The 18,718-nt window shown below is 40.1% G+C and overlaps 3 protein-coding genes across 7 annotated transcripts; 1 reads left to right on the forward strand and 2 right to left on the reverse strand.

The window, feature by feature from the left end:
• Positions 1-1,037: 1,037 nt before the first annotated feature.
• Positions 1,038-7,819, reverse strand: LOC147308464 (putative oxidoreductase ZK1290.5). Of its 2 annotated transcripts, XM_086271461.1 has the most exons (9): positions 7,683-7,819; positions 7,442-7,542; positions 6,646-6,894; positions 6,351-6,452; positions 5,980-6,071; positions 5,666-5,848; positions 5,506-5,565; positions 2,812-2,922; positions 1,038-2,728 (listed from the first exon to the last, which is right to left on the reverse strand). In XM_086271461.1, exons 2-8 carry the CDS (start codon positions 7,515-7,517, stop codon positions 2,827-2,829), a joined length of 858 nt encoding a protein of 285 aa, XP_086127587.1. In that variant the 5' UTR covers positions 7,518-7,542; positions 7,683-7,819; the 3' UTR covers positions 1,038-2,728; positions 2,812-2,826. The 2 variants fall into 2 exon arrangements, with proteins under 2 accessions (XP_086127587.1, XP_086127586.1); XM_086271460.1 differs by having other exon boundaries at positions 1,038-2,922.
• A 55-nt stretch (positions 7,820-7,874) lies between these two features.
• extl2 (exostosin-like glycosyltransferase 2) lies at positions 7,875-12,188 on the forward strand. 3 transcript variants are annotated; one of them, XR_015126001.1, is made up of 6 exons: positions 7,980-8,102; positions 8,480-8,925; positions 9,022-9,092; positions 9,176-9,291; positions 11,397-11,854; positions 12,054-12,188. XR_015126001.1 is itself a non-coding variant. In XM_086271457.1 (5 exons), exons 1-5 carry the CDS (start codon positions 8,077-8,079, stop codon positions 11,797-11,799), a joined length of 1,062 nt encoding a protein of 353 aa, XP_086127583.1. In that variant the 5' UTR covers positions 7,903-8,076; the 3' UTR covers positions 11,800-12,188. The 3 variants fall into 3 exon arrangements, 2 of the variants coding, with proteins under 2 accessions (XP_086127584.1, XP_086127583.1); XM_086271457.1 differs by having other exon boundaries at positions 7,903-8,102; positions 11,397-12,188; XM_086271458.1 differs by lacking the exon at positions 9,022-9,092 and having other exon boundaries at positions 7,875-8,102; positions 8,480-8,950; positions 9,176-9,295; positions 11,397-12,188.
• Positions 9,670-18,347, reverse strand: parla (presenilin associated, rhomboid-like a). 2 transcript variants are annotated; one of them, XM_086271456.1, is made up of 10 exons: positions 18,236-18,347; positions 17,485-17,668; positions 17,272-17,376; positions 17,025-17,157; positions 15,666-15,761; positions 15,431-15,580; positions 15,067-15,137; positions 14,886-14,987; positions 14,177-14,274; positions 9,670-13,724 (listed from the first exon to the last, which is right to left on the reverse strand). In XM_086271456.1, exons 1-10 carry the CDS (start codon positions 18,313-18,315, stop codon positions 13,577-13,579), a joined length of 1,167 nt encoding a protein of 388 aa, XP_086127582.1. In that variant the 5' UTR covers positions 18,316-18,347; the 3' UTR covers positions 9,670-13,576. The 2 variants fall into 2 exon arrangements, 1 of the variants encoding a protein (XP_086127582.1); XR_015126000.1 differs by lacking the exon at positions 9,670-13,724 and having other exon boundaries at positions 14,375-14,987.
• Positions 18,348-18,718: the final 371 nt, after the last annotated feature.

The following is an 18,718-nucleotide window of genomic DNA, read 5'->3' on the forward strand; positions in this document are numbered from 1 at the left end:
TGCTGGGAGTGGACTCATAGGTGTGGTCTTCAGCACAGATTCCTCGTGGTAGCCATGTCTGTTCAACCTGTATACTGTGGTCTTGAGCAGTGTTTTCTGAAGATCTTTGAGATTTGTTCTTTGGAAGTTGTCTGCTTCTTTTTTCCCCATATCATTTTCAGTCCAGTCCTTGTATGTGATCTTTGTACCTGAAAGGAATTGTTTTGTTTTTGGGGGGGGTTGAGCCACACTGAGGCCACATCATCATTCAAGCATTGAAAACGTGCCTGCTTCAAGAGATGAAACTGTGTTGTGACTACATGTAAGCCAACCTGGCAGAGAACCAATTTTAAACATTTAGGCTCTTTGTTGCCAGCCGCCTGGTAGAAAAACACATTTTGTTTTCTTTCCTTTTGGCATTTTTTTGTAGATTAAACTAAAGGTAACAGTATGACAAACATAAAATAGTATTTTTGGATTAGCAACATGACTCCCAAAGAACTGTTAGTTGAAAGCTTGGGTTCTTTTTGCATGGTGTGCAGTGTGTCCTTAAGAAATTTGAGGATACTGGACATGTGAAGCACAAAAGAAGATCATTAACATCATGTCTTTTAAAAAGACAGACCTGAGAGATATCTGGCCTTAATGTTAATTAAAGCTTCATCAAAAATGGTCTCAGTAGGAAGGGACACGGGGAGAAAAGACTGAGGTATGCCAAATTACACAAGAACTAGACTGAAAATCAGTGGTGACAGGTCTTGAGTCATTAATCCAAATTTGAAATATTTGGTTTAAATACTCATGTACAGATGATGTCAGAAGAGAGGTGCAACACTGTATGTGTATACCCATCTGTAAAACACAGTGGAGGCTCTGTGATGCCTGGGTCTTCATTTCAGCCATGTCAAAATTGATGGAATTATGAGTACAGATAAATGCTGTCAGATTTTGATCCACAGTGCAACACCATTTGGAAAGCATCTGATTGGCAGCAGCTTCGGTTTTTTTTTTTTTTTTTAAATATCACAGTGATACCAAACACACTTATCAATCATGGGTTGGACTGAACTTCAACATTAGTGATGTAGTGTGAGATCACTTTGACAGAAAATGGACAAAAAGTAGCCAACATCCAAAGAAGAGCTTTGAATGTCCTGAATTTAATTTAATTCTGTTCAGTTTATTTATATAGCACCAACAGACTGGGATAGCTCAGTGGGTAGAGTGGTCGGGGGTTCAAATTCACTGAACGACAACCCTGAGGTACCCCTGAGCAAGGTACCGTCCCTATATCCTTCCTGGGCGCTAGATTGGTGGCTGCCCACTGCTTCACTGAGTAAATGGGTTAAATGTAGAGAGGAATTTCCCCACAGAAATCAATAAAGCATACATTATTATTATTATAAACACACAGCAACAGTTGCTTCATTGTGTTTTGTATGGTATATAAGACTACACAGAAAACAGGAGAACAAAAAAAAACAAAAAACAGATGACCTATGAGCAGGGACCTTGGTGACAGTGGGATGGAAAAACTCCATTTTAACAGGAAGAAACCTCTTGCCGAACCAAGCTCAGGGGGAACAGTGACTAGTTTGGGATGAGGTGATGAAGATAGGACAAAAATGCGCTGTGAAAGATCCACAGATTAACAATAATAAAGAGAGTGTTCAGGCTGTGCTGAGGAATAAAGGTGGACATGAGAATCCACCTCATACTAAATTATGTAAAATATCAAAATTGAATTTAACGTGATAACATGATAAGGTTTAGTGAAGTTGAACGTTACCAGAGCCAGTGTAGCCAGCAAATTATTTGCTAAACCCTGATAGCTTGTGTTATATAAAGTTACAGTTACAGCTGACTTTCATGCCTCCCAAACCTGGTTAAGCTTTGGGGCCGTTTTGTTTTTCTTTTGTCTCATGACTTACTTGTAAATGATACATGTTGCTTAAGGTATTTTGATAATCACGTACAGATTTTACAGGTGAAGTAAACTAAAGATTTCATTTGCGGAATAAGAGAAGAGGACTAATAAAAGGTCACAGCCTTGAGTTTACATAGTTGTTTTATATACTGCAACCATGGATACGATACCAAGGTCCTCTCGTCTTAGAAACCACTTGATCCCTCCCCTTAATTTGAATGTGAAAAAAAATAATTTGTAGATTTTATTCAAGATCAAGTCAAGCTCACAATCACAACCACATTTCTGGAAAGGTAAAGATACCATTATCTGCGTTTACAACACCTTTCTTACCACACACACACACACACACACACACATATATATATAAAACACCCAGCACGCCCCTGCGGGCGGTTTATCCTTCAAGCTCGGGTCCTCTACCAGAGGCCTGGGAGCTTGAGGGTCCTGCGCAGTATCTTAGCTGTTCCCAGGACTGCGCTCTTCTGGACAGAGATCTCCGATGTTATTCCCGGGATCTGCTGGAGCCACTCGCCTAGCTTGGGAGTCACCGCACCTAGTGCTCCGATTACCACGGGGACCACCGTTACCTTCACCCTCCACATCCTCTCGAGCTCTTCTCTGAGTCCTTGGTATTTCTCCAGCTTCTCGTGTTCTTTATATATATATATATATATATCTCAATCACAAAAAAAAAATCAACATTTCTATAAAGTAAGGCACTTGGAATGGTTTTGTCCTTCGTGTGTGTTTGTCTACACATTATCTGAAGATGTAGCTCAATAAACTTTGACATTACAGTCAAGTCTATTTCCAGGAAAACTGCCAGAAAGAAAAATAATTAACCAAGAACATATTCAAATCAATTCCTCACTCAGCCATCACCAGTTCATGGACAAACATACCCTCCATCTTCCCACTTATTCCACATTTGTTGGATCCCAAGTAACATGTCTTCCATCATGCAAGCTTCCTAAAGCAGCCATGTCCTCGTCCTCCAGCTGGAATCCAAACACCTGTTTGTGTGTGTGAGAGAGAGGACGATAAGATACGGTGGCCCCTAGAGACAAAGCATGTACAAACTCCAAAACACGTACAAATTCCAAATAGCACGCACAAACTGCAAAACACGTACAAAATCCAAAACACATGCAAACTCCTAAACACGTACAAACTCCAAAACACGTACAAACTGCAAAACATGTACAAAATCCAAAACACTTAGAAAACACGTGCAAACTCCAAAACACGTACAAAATCCAAAACACACGCAAACTCCAAATCACAACGGAAGTGCTCCAGGACGCTAGGGGCAGTGTTGAGCTCGATTTGCAAAATAAACGGCAAGTTTGTTGCAAACACATGGGCTGTATGGGACGGTCTAGTCTCGGTCGTGCTTCCCAGGTTGCCTAGCAACCATGATACTAACCGCTGGAAACGTGTCATACAACTTTGTTTGACAGAAATGAAGGAGAACATATTTTGTTCATTTGTTTGTTTGTTTGTTTCTACAAGAGCTTTGTGTGATTTGATAAGTATCTGAGGCTGAGACCACAGGACTGTAAAACATGACTTTTGGGCTTCATTTCTGTACTGAACAGTCATTTAAGATTCGTTAGTAAATAACAATTAGCTAATGTTGTTCATGAGACTAAAGTCATATCACTTTAGTAGTGTAAATATAATATGGCCAATATTATAGTTATTATATTAATCATTATTAGCTATTACAGCAGTGAACACGAACTCTGTGTCAAATACTGAGCTTCAGTACAGTTTCAAGTTGCAGTTATTTATATGTCTTATCACCTTAAATCTTCACTCAAGACAAGTATCTTTGACAGTGCACATATAGGTGTATCATATATAAGAGACAAATGTTGTTCCTTCCCAGTCCCAGTGCACTTGTTAGCATGTTTTTGTTCGTGCAACTGGTCCGTTGGGTTATTGTCTCTCCAGAAACATTTCTGTTGTGTCTTGTGTGCTTTTGCAGCGTTTTTCTTTTTGCAGCATTTTTCTTTTTGCAAGTGTTTTTCTTTTTGCAAGTGGTTTTCTTTTTGCAAGTGTTTTTCTTTTTGCAAGTGGTTTTCTTTTTGCAAGTGTTTTTCTTTTTGCAGGTGTTTTTCTTTTTGCAGCATTTTTCTTTTTGCAGCATTTTTCTTTTTGCAAGTGTTTTCTGAAGTTGCAGTCCGTTTGGCCTCTCAGGGCCACCGTAATAAGAAGAGGAAAAGGATCATATGAAAAACGAAAATGCCTGTGGCATTAAAAGTGAGATTGGCTTCTCTCAGTTGTGATGATAAACTGCAGAAGTTATCTGTCTTCTGACTGGAAAGATGGACACATTATGCCATTATTTAAACTATTTAACTTGTCAAGATCTCTTTACATTTACTAAACCTCAGTTAAGCCAGATGCATAAGTTTATTATGATGACCTCTAGTGGAAGCTACCAAACAAGGCACATCATTGTGTAGAAGTCTTGAGCCACCTCCTTTTTAAAAAAATCTGTATATTTTCTTAGAAAAATGTTAATAATTCCATACATTTTCAATTTGTAATTCATCACTAAATCCATCAGTTTTAACAAGATGAAGAAGAAGAACACAACTGACTGAAATGCAGGTGCAAACAATGACAGAGCCTCCACCGTGTTTTTAAGATGGCTGTACACAATCAGTGTCATACCTCTCTCCTGACCTTTGCATAAACTGACAATTATTTGAACCAAAACTTTCAGATTTGGATTCATCACTCCATTCATTGCTACTGATTTTAAGTCCAGTTCTTGTGTAATGTGGCATACCACTTGTTTTCCTCCCTTAAGAATGACTTCTTAACAGCCAGCCTTCCACTGAGACCATTTCTGACGAAGCTTTAGTGAACAGTAGATGAACCAGATGCATCTCTCAGGTTCTGTCAGGTCTTTGCTTTTTTCCTGTTTCTTAAGATACTTTTCTTCTGCTGCAGAAGAACTTCTTTTGTCCTCCATTTGTTGTGTTTCCTTAAAATTTTTAGGACACAGTGCGGCAAGTTTTCCACTAATAGCTCTTTCTGAATCACCCTGTTGTAGTACAATTTTTACATCTGTCAACTGTGTTTGGTGTTTTCCATAGATTAGACTAAAGAAATTGGAACAGACAGGCTGCTAGTAACAAAGTGTGTAAAGATATAATTTAAAATTGGTTCTTCACCAAGTTTTCTCTGTATTTCAATGTGTAGAGACAGCACTGATTCACCCCTCGAGTTTGCTGCCTTTTTTGTGCTTGAATGATTTATTCCTCTGAAAATGGTCAGGTACAAGGACTGGACTAAAAATGGGTGTAAAAAGAGCCAGTGCCCAAAAGAAAACTCTGATACCAACTTTAGAAAGCTGGCTCCTTAAAGGCAAAATATAAAGAAATTAAGGGTGGTTCAAGACCTTTGCACGGTGTAACTGGGTTTAGATGAAGACATGATTTTGACTGTCTTGTCAAACTTAGGCTACAGCTAAGCTTTATTTGAAAAAATGTTCGATCACAACATGAACTTTTATTTTGGTTTTTCATTTTGTAGACTTTTTTAAAGGGTTCAAGAAAGTATGGAATGATCTTTAAACTCACTTCACAGTTTTCTTGTATCCTCTTCTTTTTGGTCGATTTTGGTATTGTCACAACTCCGTTCTTAGAAACACAAAATTGAAAATATTCAAGAATATTTAGAATTTCAGTAGACACAATATTTTCACACCAGGGATGGAAATCATGTGATGAGCGTGACAACCTGAATACTCCAGCGGATGCAGATCTGAGCTGGCGTGCGTCTGTGCTTTTCCGCTATCTGGAGAACAGTGGGATTGTTGAAGACTTGACCCTTGGCCAGAGGACTATACCCTTCAAACACAATTCCCTCCTGACGACAGTACTGAATCAGGTGATTTGGCTGCTGGAAAGGATGGTACTCAACCTGATCAGTTAAAACAGCATATAAAACAATAAAGTCAATGAGCTGAAGGAAGTTTTATGGCATAAAGAAAGTCAACCTGAGTATCTTTGCACAGATTCTAGCTTAAATAAATGCTAAATGGATAAAACTACCTGGTTAACATGTGGTATCACAGTACAGTCTTCTTTCAGCTGTTCCAGGTGGTGGACCAGAAAATTGCTGACCCCAATAGCACGGCACACACCTATATTAGCAAACAGAGATATGGATGCTTTGTGAAATAAACTCTTTTACTACTATTAAGTGATATGTATTATCATCACTACTTCAGTGATTATCCAGCTGTAAAACTGAAGCTAGTCTTTTAATTAAATTATGAACATAATTCCCAAGGATACAATTAATATAGTATAAATAAATAATTGCATTGTATGGTAATTCTGATAATCTCTCTAAGTTAATACCATGCATTTAGCATTTATAAATATAAATATAAATGCAAATATAAATACAGGCCATTTACCTTCCTTATAAAGTTCTTCCAAAGCTCTCCAGGTCTCAGCTCTCATCTCCCTGTTGGAACCACCAGGTGTCTTTGACTCTGGCCAGTGCATCAGGTACAGATCTTTAAAAACAACAGGGGTTAGAGGTCATGATGTAACAAAAGACAGCAAACTGCATTCGGTGTGGTGAACATGGATTAATTCAACTACATCACGAGCCATCACAGGTTTATTCAAGACGTTTGTCCTGCAGTGACATCCCAGAAAACTGTTTAGCTGTTAACTGTTTTTAACTTTATCAATCAGACGGCATACCAAAATACTCGACCCCCATTTCCAAGCAGGAGTCCAGACAGGCCTTTTTTGCAGCTGTATATCCGTAGTCGCCGGGCCACAGTTTATTCGTGAGCCACAGATCACTTCGTGGAAGCCCACTTTCTCTGACAGCTTTGCCCAATTCGGCCTCGCAGCCATAACGCTTTGCTGTGTCAATGTGGCAGATGCCACATTCAGTGAGGGCATACATAACTGCATCGTGGGAGTAACCACCATTATGTGATGTGCCTGGCAAAGAGAAAAACACACAACATTTATACATTAAAAAAAACCCAATGGTAATTATTATAATATAGACTTTATATTTCCCACAGTGGGGAAATTCACGTGTTACAGCAGCACTAGAAGACATTTTAATGATAGTGTTATGTAGTTTAATTCAAACTTGACGGCGTATTAGCGCTGACATAAATATACAGTGTATTCATAAAAGGTATAAATACATACAAAATATTCACATATCCTGGATTAAAGGATACTGAAAAACCCGTTTGTGTACGCAACTATTTATTAGTAGTATCAACTGTATTGGAGGAATTAGACCAAACGTTTGCCTGTGGATAAACTGACGAACAGTAACACTACATATTTTTTTCTTGAATTAAAACTTGATAGGTGTCAGTTTTACTTGTGGATTTACTTCCCTATTGCATTACTTAAAAGTTTTTAAGCCAACCGATTCAGTTAACAATCACTGTGTCCTAGGATTGCATAATGCTTCATTCAGGTTTGTGCTAGCTGATTTAAAAACAGTGACTGCCAGAGTAAAACACACCCAAACCAAGCACGGGGATCTGCAGACCATTGGAAAGTGGTACTGTAGGACAGTTCAGGACCGACGCCAACGGCATGTTCACTTCACCAGAGCTGAGCAATCTGGAAAAACGTTTTTGTTTTGTTGTTAACTTTTCTTGCTTTAACGAGGAAAGTCATTCCTCGTTAACATATGTTATTCTCCAAAAAAGAATACTATTAATACACTCTTTTTTCATTAACAGTGCATTAGATTAACTTACCTTTGTTGTAACCACTAGGTAGACTGGTTTTGAAAATTTTTCATTTAGTTGATTCTCCCTTTCTCTCTCGACCAACTATTATTAACATATTTGTAGAGGCGAAGATATGTCCCTGAATTAAAAATCAAGCCGCTGAACAAACATGGCGACAGTTCATTAGAAAGTCGGAATACGCGAGTGAAAATATATTTACGAGGTTGTAACGTAGAAAATGTATTTATAATGAGTAAGAACAAAATATTCATTTAACAAGAAATTTTCTCTATAATAAAATAGCTGCGTGGCTGTTGAGTACCATAAATTACGGCGGGTGTTAAATAGGAACCGCTCTTAACTTGTACACTCTTTGGACAAAGTCAGCCAACATGGCGACCGTTTGAAAGAAAGGGGTTGAATGTTTGTAGTGCCAACAAAAATGAGGTGAGTTCTCCTTTCTAGAAAGAAAAATAGAATATGTTAAAATGTAACAGGCTAGATATGTTACGAGACAGCCGACTAAACCGTTGTGTTCAAAACAAACGCTGGGCTAAAATCACGTTAAAGTTAGCTAAAATCAGTGCAACTACAACTACTTGCACAAGCTAAGTTGTCATTTCGGATACCCAAGATGGCTTAATTGATTTGCATGTTTAGTTATGGATGCCATATAATCCTAACATTTATCACAGGCCATAGATTAACTAATTTCTGCTTAGAATACAACAAATCAGTCATAGAAACTGCATATATTGATTTTTTTCTCTTTTAAACTGGAGCTGAGATGGAAATATTAATAAATACTGCAAATCTGTGTGCAGGCTGCCCCGTTGTTGCTTTGGGCTCCGACGAACCTATTTGTTTTGGGCAATTCTGCTGATCCTCCTGGTTGGTGTAGTCTTGACAGCTCTGCTGCCACCTGCTGAGGACCAAAGAGGTGTTGCTGTCTTGGAGGTGCTACGAAGGGCAACCCCGCAAAAGCAGAATCCCGCACAGGTTCACCACGCTGACAGCTCGGAGGAGAAGAAGTTTACCATCATCATCCAGACTTACAACCGCACAGACGTTTTGCTCAAACTCCTAAACCATTACCAGGGAGTACCTCATCTTCAGAGAATTATCATAGTATGGAACAACATTGGAGAGCAGACACCTGCAAAGCTGTGGAGCTCCTTGGGGCCTCATCCGGTCCAGGTAGTCTTCAAGGAGCAGACCAGCAACCGAATGCGCAACAGGCTACAACCATTCCCTGAAATTGATACTGATGGTCAGTACATCTGTCAGCTTGCACCGTATGTATTATTTGTTATATTTAAATACATTTTAGTCAGTGAACAGTAGTATTTTTGTTCTGCTCCTGTAGCTGTTCTGATGCTGGATGATGACACTCTCATCAGTGTACCTGACATCAGTTTTGCTTTTTCTGTCTGGAAGGTAATGAGTATCATAAACTTGAAAAATTTAACTGCAGATTTTAGCCGGCAAACCCTGAGTTGTTTTACTGTTGGGTTCCACAGCAATTTCCAGACCAGATTGTTGGATTTGTACCGAGGAAACATGTCTCAACGGCAGCAGGAGTGTACAGCTATGGCAGCTTTGAGCTGCAGGATCCAGAAACAGCAGGAGGTGACGTGTAGGTTGTTTGTTTTTGGTTTTTTTGTCCACATACCCTGCATGTTATTTGGGCCTGTACTACGAAGCATGCTCGACATACCCAGAATGTTTGTTGCTTATGTGGCTTCACTTATTTTTACATCAGTGTACATCAGTATACTTCTGTGTTTAATTTTAAACATATCAGTGAGAGAATAACAATCATATCTTAGTATAAAGAATAATGATCATAGCATTTCTATAAGGATTCACAGATGTCAGAAAATTCGTGCAGGGAGATTGCCAAAGCTTTTGGAATGGATGTGAGGTAATGTGCAAAGACGGGACATATGTTTGCCTCTGGAACAAAAACCAGCCACAACAAATAGTGGAGAACCATGTGGGAAAGAAAAGTCCCAGAATTTTATTTGTATTGTTGTTGGCACAGCATATAAAACACTGGGACATGACCACAAGGTAATTAACGAATGATGCGCCAAGGACAAGCATGACTGCTGGCAGTAACGTCAACCACTCATATGGGTTACATCAAAAATCCACAGCAGAAGTCTAAATCAGCGTTAAGCTGTCACAAGAAAGTGGTTATAAACTTAATAGGTCCACTCTAGGTTTACCAGTCTGTCATGTGTTCATGTGAGCATGAACACATGAAAGAGGCAACTTCTGACCAATCACAGACGTGGGCAGATCTAACAGATCTGAGCGGCCTGATTTTAGAAAGGAAGTTAAAACTGTGTCAGACCAGGCAATGTTAAGCTGTGTACAGTACAGGCTCAGAGCAACACGTGTTGCCAAAACAGTAGCGTGAGATTACAAGTGTACGATTTAAATAGGCTTTATGAATGGAAAAGCACTATTATATTTATAAAGCCTAAGCTGAAGCCAGGAGGAAAATCTGGCAAAAATGCCATCTGTGCGAGTTAACAGACTTCTCAGTATCCTTAAGACTCAGGATAATCTGTTATATCAATGTTTAAATGTGCAGAAAACAATTTTAACTTTATCTTTTCAGCTGAAACTGTGCTGGTGGTGTTTAATGGCTTGAGTGCAAGTTAAGAAAATATATACAAATAGAAATTAAAGACAGGCATAGCATGCTTGCAAATTTGATATCCAGTGTATATCCACATTATAAAGGCGTGGAAGACAATACAATCATTTTAGAAATAGAAATAAAGTTGCTCCTTTAGACGCTAGCTGTCCGTGGACATGTCCGACATGTGTTCCAGGAATGGTGGCACCATTTCCCAGAGAAACGATTGGTCAGTAGATGGTGAGTTTGTACTTGTTGACTTTAAATTGAACATGAGAAAATTCAAGGCTTATTCAGGTAACTTTGGCATAAACCCTGGTTTATGAAGAGGGTTCATTTCTTAGGGGGTAGTTTACCTTGAGAATTTGTGCTGCAGACCTAACCAGTTGTGGAACAGGTTATATTTGAGATCAAGAGATAAAACGTCACTTCCTACTGCCCAATTCACTAGCGGGGACTACATTCTCATTTTAGGTTTGACAGCATTCCTAGTAAATAATGGCAGATGGCTTGAGGATGAATTGAGGCTGCAGTTTGGGGAAGGCCTCAGGGGGGATTGGCGATGGCTCCCAGGCTGGGAAGATCCTCATGTACTAATGAGAAGTGAATGAATTGTAAAAAAGGGAAGGGAGGGTGGGGCACAAAGATGAGAATGAACAGCTTGTAGTGCTCGGGAGGGTCATATATTGATGGATTACTGGAAGGGATGTGTATGGAGGTGTGGTACCACTCCTGAAATTTAGATAAATTCTCTCCACTTAGCTTTCTGGAAAATGGTGTTAACATTGCTGTAAAATCCCCCGAGCCACTCTGAGCAGATAGTAAGAGGGTCTAATGTTTTTCATGAGTCTCTAAAGTCTTCTTTCCATGATGAGTAATAAATATAGATTCTTAGACACAACTAAACAGCAGCTGTTTTTCTTTCAACCTGCATTATAAATTTCAACAGCAGCGAATCACCATCGTATTGCTGAAAATGCAGAGTTAACCCTGAATTTGCATTGCTGCGCCACTAATCCTGCTTCATAGTACAGGCCTCTGGCTAGGTGTACTTTGTTTTTTAAGCTTCCATCTCCCTGCATTCCCTGCAGATACTCCATGGTGTTAATTGGTGCTGCCTTCTTCCACCGCCACTATTTGCAGCTCTTTCAGGACCAGCCTCAAGCAGTGCATGCTTTAGTGGATGAAACGCAGAACTGTGACGATATTGCCATGAACTTTGCCGTAGCTCTGTATTTAAGAAAACAATCAAAGTTGGGTAAAATGAACAGAGCCTCTGGGGTCTTTATCAAACCCGCGGACATCCGCAACCTAGAAAAGGAGGCCAGCAGTGGATACCAGGGGATGTGGCATCGTCCCGAACACCTTCTCCAGAGGTCCTACTGCCTGAACAGGTTGACACAGATCTATGGCTTTATGCCTCTTTCCTTCTCCAACCTGATGGTCTCCCAGTTTGGCTTCCCCAGTTATGCAAACCACAAAAGCAGGGGCTGAGGAAGTGCTGTATTACTGATTGCTCTGGATAAAAAGTAGACGATATAGTGTTCTGGTAAGTCTGTTTGATTAACATCATGTGACAGGGTGGAGGATAAGTTTGAATTATCAGTGAGTGAGTGAGTGAGAGAGAGAGAGAACGAACGAACTGTGCCTGGAAACTAAAAAATGAAAACTTTAATCTCATTGTACCTCTTTGATTTTTAGCCTACTCTTTTGAGTTTTAGGATTCTGAGCAGTTTTCTCATTCACAGCCCGACAGTGATGGACGCCTGATTTTTGGACAGCGAGGATTGTTAGAAGAATTTGCTGCACATGCCCTTGTAGTTGTATTTAACCAAAAAAACTTTCCACCAACGTATCTGAATAAAAAGGAATTGTGAAAAGCATTTAACAGTGACTCTTTATGTCCAGGACAGGAATGTGATTTGATAAATAAAATGTTTTCTCAGGGCATGAAATCATTATTATAATGGTGAAAATAATTTATTCCCTGTTGAATTTGTAAATTTGCTCACTCACAAAGAAATGAACCGTTTCTAATTTTCTATGGCAGTGGTATTTTAATGGAGAAAGACAGAATATCAACCAGAAAACCAGAAAAAACCCCCCATCAAATTCAGCAGGGGGTGAAATACTTCCCCCACTGTATGAGTTCAGGTAGTAATCTGGAGATGTCGGCATCTGAAGAATTAACTGAGTGTGTTTTGGCACCATGAGTCGTGGTATCTTTGTTCCAAATTCTCATATGTGCCAACTATAGATTAAACGCTTCCAATAAAACTTATATTGTCATGAATAGTTTTGTCACAGCTTTAATTTTAAACATATTGCCCTGCTGTGAGGAAAGTATTTCTAACCAAAATAGTTAAACTGCAGGTTTTTGGTTTTTTTTAAAAAAGTGCCTTGGCCACTTTTTACTGTAATAGAGGGCACTGATAAAGAGATTTGTTACCAAATGAATTATTTACATTAGTAGGTATACGTGGGAGTGCCCATTTAATCTAAAATCATTGGATATGCTTATTTGTTCTATTTTTCTCTCAATGTAAAGCTAGTAGTTTGAATGAGTGTTAACAGAGGAAAAGGATCAGACAATAAAATTCTTTGTTTTCTAATGTGGAAATTTTGGTCTGATGGCTAATGCAGTTTTCCAGAACAACATGGACACAAAAACATGGATAAAAAGGTTTTTAGCTTTGGATTACTAACACCTGTTTTCCACCAGTAATGTGCCTAGTCTGGTGCTGGTCGATGGCCATATTTTGGCAAGTGTCAGAACTTAATTTTTGCATACTATATCAGACGTTAGTGTCACACAGGGCCGAATCTGAATGCTACATTTGGAAATGAGTGGTAAATTACTTGCAGTAATATTCCCATTGCTTCTGAAATCACTGAATCCAAGTGTTGGGAGACTCATTTTTGTGGTGCCACCATTCTTTGTTGGTGTAAATGTGTAGAACCAGTTTGAGATTTGGCAAAGCATTGGTGGAAAATGGCTAAATGAGGTAGCAGAGTTACAGATTACCGGTAGCATAACAAGTGCTTAAAGTCTACAAAGTAAACATCTCGACTGCAACGCTAGACATGAAGTTTCACCTGCTTTTAAATTTCAAGTTTGCAAGGCATTAAATCAGCAAATGCTCTTTACTAACTTTGGATGTGAAAACTAGATTTATTTATTAATAACAGTCCACTCCATGTCATTGGATAAAAGTGTCCTTGCATATTCGTTTGGATGGGTTCCAGTTCTTTCACAAAGAATTTCAGGGACTTATGATGTTGGTCCACCACCACCACCACCCCCGGGTCCACGTCCAGGCCTGGAACCTCGGCTGCCTGGTGAACGAATGTCATGCCACAATTTCACAAGGGGCTCCCTCTTCCTCCAGATGAGTTTATGACCATATGCCACATACCACCTGTATGAAGCGATGCATGGCACGGTAAAATGTGGAGAAAGCAGAACAAGATGCTCCCATTAGGCCACATTAAGACATTAAAGGATTTAGACTGATCAAAGCAGTGCAGAATCATTGGATTCTTTTTTCATGACTGAGTTCAAAAGCACAAAGCCTTCAAAACAACATTTTAATAATATTAGATATGTTCCACAGGCTTTAAGCTGTATTTGTGACTACACCTGCAACTGTCACATAACCACAATTTTCACACTTGGGCCATGTTATGAGAGCAGGATATTAAAACTGGGAAAAAAATCTGTCTGCTTATGTAAGTCTAAGAAAACAGTTAAACCCTCCAGAAAAAGTAATCAGATTTGGGATTAAGACAGTTTCATATGCCTTGAAACTGTATTTCATATTGTTAACATGGACAGACTTTGAGGAAAGGGTAAAAATAAGACCTGACTCACACTCCAAAGAGGGCTCCGCCAAGGTGAGCTGCATGGTCAAACAGCCGCCATCCCAACAGAAGTCCTGCTGTGTCAATGGCAACTAGCGCTTTCAGAGCCTAAATATAAACAAAGGCAAAGCTGCATTCAGTGCGCTGGCATGCATACTTCCACAGTCACTCATACATGTACCTTTTTATTTGGTCCATGCACACTCACATCTCTTCCTGCAGCAAAAGCGGGAAGGAAGACAAAAGCAACTCAAGCAACCACTCGTTATATCCGAGGTAGACAGAAGAACATCTCTGAATGCACATGTCCAACCTTAAAGAAGATGGGCCACAGCAACAGAACCCCACAGTGGGTGCCACTCCTGGCAACTAAGAACTGAGGCTACAATTCCCATGGGACAACCAAAGATTGGAAAAACAACATCATTTAGACACAACAGCCTGCCTGTGTATTGCTGCTGATCATGTTCATATGTTTATGACTACAGTGTGCAGGTCTTCTGATGGCTGCTTCCAGCGGGATAACACACCATGTCACAAAGGTCAGATCATCTCGAACTAGTTTCTTGAACATGACAATGAGCTGACTGTAGTCACCGTGTTGAATCAGTGCCATGAAAAACTGGGGCATTTCTGAAGGCAATATGGATTCCAATCGAGCACTTGTAAGGTGTACTTCATAAAGTGTATGTAGGAAATATGAAGTGTGCAGCACTTACTGTTCCTGCTGTGAAAGTGACCATGGGAAGGAAGATTATGCCAAGCTTGGCCTCTGGCATCTTAGAGCAGATAGCAGCGAGCACTGCCATGACGGCGCCGGACTGTAGATCAAAACAGTTACTATCACAGCTGTCCATCATTTGAGTTGAGCTTTAAAATGGATTTTAGCAAATATCTTACCGCCCCTAATGATGGATAGAGACGCCCGGTGGCTGCCTTACATGTGTAACTGACCATAGTGGAAACCACACCTGAAAATCAAACATTTGGTAGCCTTTCTTACTTCCTGTTACCTATATTCTCAATAATCAGCCATGCATAGTACTGAAAGGCCCTAAACGTTTGAGTGTCCCAAAATTAAAATAAGGTTTTTGTGCTGTAGTAAATGATGGATGGAATAACAGCGAGTTTCAGTCAAACATGAAGCAAAGAGATCATTAAACTATCCACCCTGGATTAAACACTAATGTTAAAAATATTCAAGTATTGTGTTTAGATTTAATAAATGTTATCAGACTCCAGTTGTGTGCTTTATTTGACTCACCAGCAGACAGGTAAACTGCAAGAAATTGCTCTTTCCCCAAAAGAGAGACGATCCCTGAGGAGAATATCCATAGGACATACATGTTGGCCACCATGTGGATGATGGAGTAGTGACTGAAGGAGGACAGAGCCATGGGAAGGCAGCGTGTTTCTGGAAGAGGAAGAGGAGAGGGGAAAAAAATGCACACACTGCAAACACAAAAGAGGACATGACCGTGTAGCACAGGTGAACTCACTGGAAGCTGGGTTGGACGTGAAGTACTTAAGCATACTTCTTTGCATTGAAGGGATTCGCCAACAGCAGAGGACGGCGGCATTTAGTGCGATAATACCTAGAAAAAAATTAATAAATAAAAAGGTGCCAACTATGAAGAAATGCAAAGAGATAAATAAAAAAACAAAAAAAACCCAGACACATAGGGTTGGGTATCGTCACTGATTTCTAGAATCAATTCGATTCCCATTCACAAGCGCAAGGTCCCGAATCGATTCGATCCATGATTCGATTCCATTTGATTCGGGGAAATTTTGCCTCAGACAGTCAGAAATATTATAATTCTGATCACTAATCAGTACATATCCATATTTTATATCTGTAAAAAGAAACCTTACACTTGTGAGACTTTATCAAAGGTGTGAGCATCACAGCAGATGCCTTTGTGTCAAAGTAACAGAGGATAAAACACAGACAAACATGAAGGCGATTTTCCTGGCCTGACTTTTTATAGCAGATAACCTTAAAAATATTCTGCGGTAGAACAAAAACTGAAGAAAACCATGAATCAACATGAACATTACCTGATGCTGCTGAAGCGAAGCAGAGCAAAGTTACAGAGGTTTCTATTAGAGATACAGTTAAGCATTTTGCAATTTTGCATAATTTAAAAAGTTTAAATTTCTTCAGTATTGAACAGCAAAAATGCGGCTTTCTTGTCGGAAGTCATTTAAGTAGAAAAGAAAAAAACAACACAGCGGCTGACAGCACTGTTTACAATGGTAGACTGGTAGGTAATAAGCAAGTGAATGGGAAACTGTTCTTGAAGTACACGGAGAGAGAGAGCTGTGCAAGTGTGATTTTATTGTGGTGGAGGCAAAACAGCAAGTAAGGGGGACTTCATGATGATGTTTATGTGAAGCGTAGTTTGGATCTTCTTTTCGCGACTGGTTCAATCAACTTTGGTTGGAGAGACACAAAACCTGCAGCTTCAGAATCTAGCGCAATAAAAGATTTAAACACAGAGCGTGGACCAGACACATCAAAATGAGTGAGCTGTCGGCTCTCAGCCCCGACAGCATGTCCGTGTACGTCCCGTTGGGCGAGAAAGCGTCGGGTCCACGCTCTGTTTACGTCTTTGTGCAGAATCCGTGTGCCTGCTCTCATTTACTGTTTTAGCTGTTTGGTGGTTGTCAAAATTTTGTGAGATTTATCCTGAGATTCTGGCATTTTGGGCAAAATGCATTTATATTTAAAAATCGATTCAGGATTTTAATGAATCGATATCACGCTATTCAAGCTAGAATCGATTTTAAAATCGGAAAATCGATAATCAAAACCGCACACACACTGCAAAGATGTTGACTGTGTAAAATAATACCTGTCACAGTCTTCTGTCCCTCTGTGAGGCTGTTCCAGAAGTCATCCACCATGGACACCAGGAGAATGAGCTGTCGCTGGAAGCTGGACAGCTGGTTCCACCAGTTGTGCCAGTATGCCATGTCCTGGGTGCCCTGGGAACATGTGAAAGGTTCACAGAGTCTCTGTGAGCAGCTTGTAAATCAAACCAGTAATGCGATCTGCAAGCAAAGGAGATGTGCAATAATGTGGATCATCAAAGTGCTCACCTGCATGCCTTTTTCTGAATTCTCTTCATCTTTTGCAGTCTGAAGTCTTGACTTTAGACTCTCATATTGGAGAATGGCCGCCGCACCAAAGGAGCAGCCTGTAAACTGAAATGGAGTCAGAAAACAGCCAGAAGCACTTTACTGTCCACAAACAACAGTGTACCATGCATCCATTTCATCACTACACAGCAGTAGAAAACTGGGGGGACCTACCCCTACTGTGAACATCAGCGGTGTGAAAAGTGTAGGCCTGGGGACTCTAGGAGGAGGCTGGGGCACCGGGGTGCCAGCCTCAGTGGCTGAGGTGTTTGTTTCCTGCGTGGCATTTTTTTTCTTTATGTCTGGCCTTTTGGCCTCCCGACGAAATCCACACCTCTGCTGGTTGTAGGGGTTAAGACTGCCAGGAGAAAGAGGCAGCTTTTAAAGCAGGCAGTTGTTGAAATATACACAAAAAAGTATAAAATCAATGTTCATTTAGGGGAAGAACATAAAAGTCCTGCTTTGAAAACTAATTTTACTTTTGTGTTGTTGTTGTAAAATTACAGCTACTGCTGGTTGTAGAGTTACAAAAAAATGAATGCATCCGTAATAAAAGCTAATAATACTGAGAACAATTCAAGCACCCACAATGTATGAATCTACACGGGTAGCATGCCTCACAGTGGCTCCATAACTACTTATTGTTAGTATCAGTATCAATAATAAAAGCACGACATGCTGTTTAAGGCACTCAATTCATTTACTGAAAAACAGAAAGACTACAGTAACTCGTTTACGCTTCGATATCGCAGGTTACGGATGAAACATGAAGCTGTCTTTAGCTTTGTGGATCTCCCTGCAATGACAGTCGGAACAGTTAGGTAAGCACGGGCTGCGGCTGGTGGAGAAGTAAACACACACATCCTGTCAGTGTTACGCCTGTGCAGACAGACGCTGCGACCACAGCGACCTTGTGTTTGCTCACCTGGAGCTTCGTGGAGTGGTGTTCTGGGATCTCACGAACTCTGTTTTGGCCCATTTTATCGCGTATCCTCTCCACGCCATGATTGTGTTGACCTTCCGCTTCAAGCCCGTCCCACCACCACACTGTAGCTGATGCTGCGTTCACGGACTCATGTAAAAGCCAGCATTTGTAACTTGGTTGTATAATTCTGCATCTACAGGCAGCTCTTGCGCTGTGTCTGACTATATACATTCGGTTCACAGTATCTATTTAACTTAAATTGGTTATCTTATATTTAGTTGTGGCGTTAGTATTGTCAGTTTGATTTTTATTGGGTGGACACAGAGTTGCACAACACCAAAGGGTCAAAATCCTTGCATGCTTATAAATACAATAGAAGGTTATTTTTGCCATAACCGTTCAGCTGTGCAACAGTAAATACTCCACAGGCCTCTGTTAGCGTCTCTTTTGTTTGGTATAATCAGCTCCCTCTAGTGGCGCATT

The sequence above is a fragment of the Aulonocara sp. 'chitande type north' Nkhata Bay genome, linkage group LG18, assembly GCF_057382095.1.
Source record: "Aulonocara sp. 'chitande type north' Nkhata Bay isolate Kocher_YH1m ecotype deep benthic linkage group LG18, A_spYH_male_GT1.1, whole genome shotgun sequence".
In the NCBI taxonomy this organism is placed as follows: domain Eukaryota; kingdom Metazoa; phylum Chordata; class Actinopteri; order Cichliformes; family Cichlidae; genus Aulonocara; species Aulonocara sp. 'chitande type north' Nkhata Bay.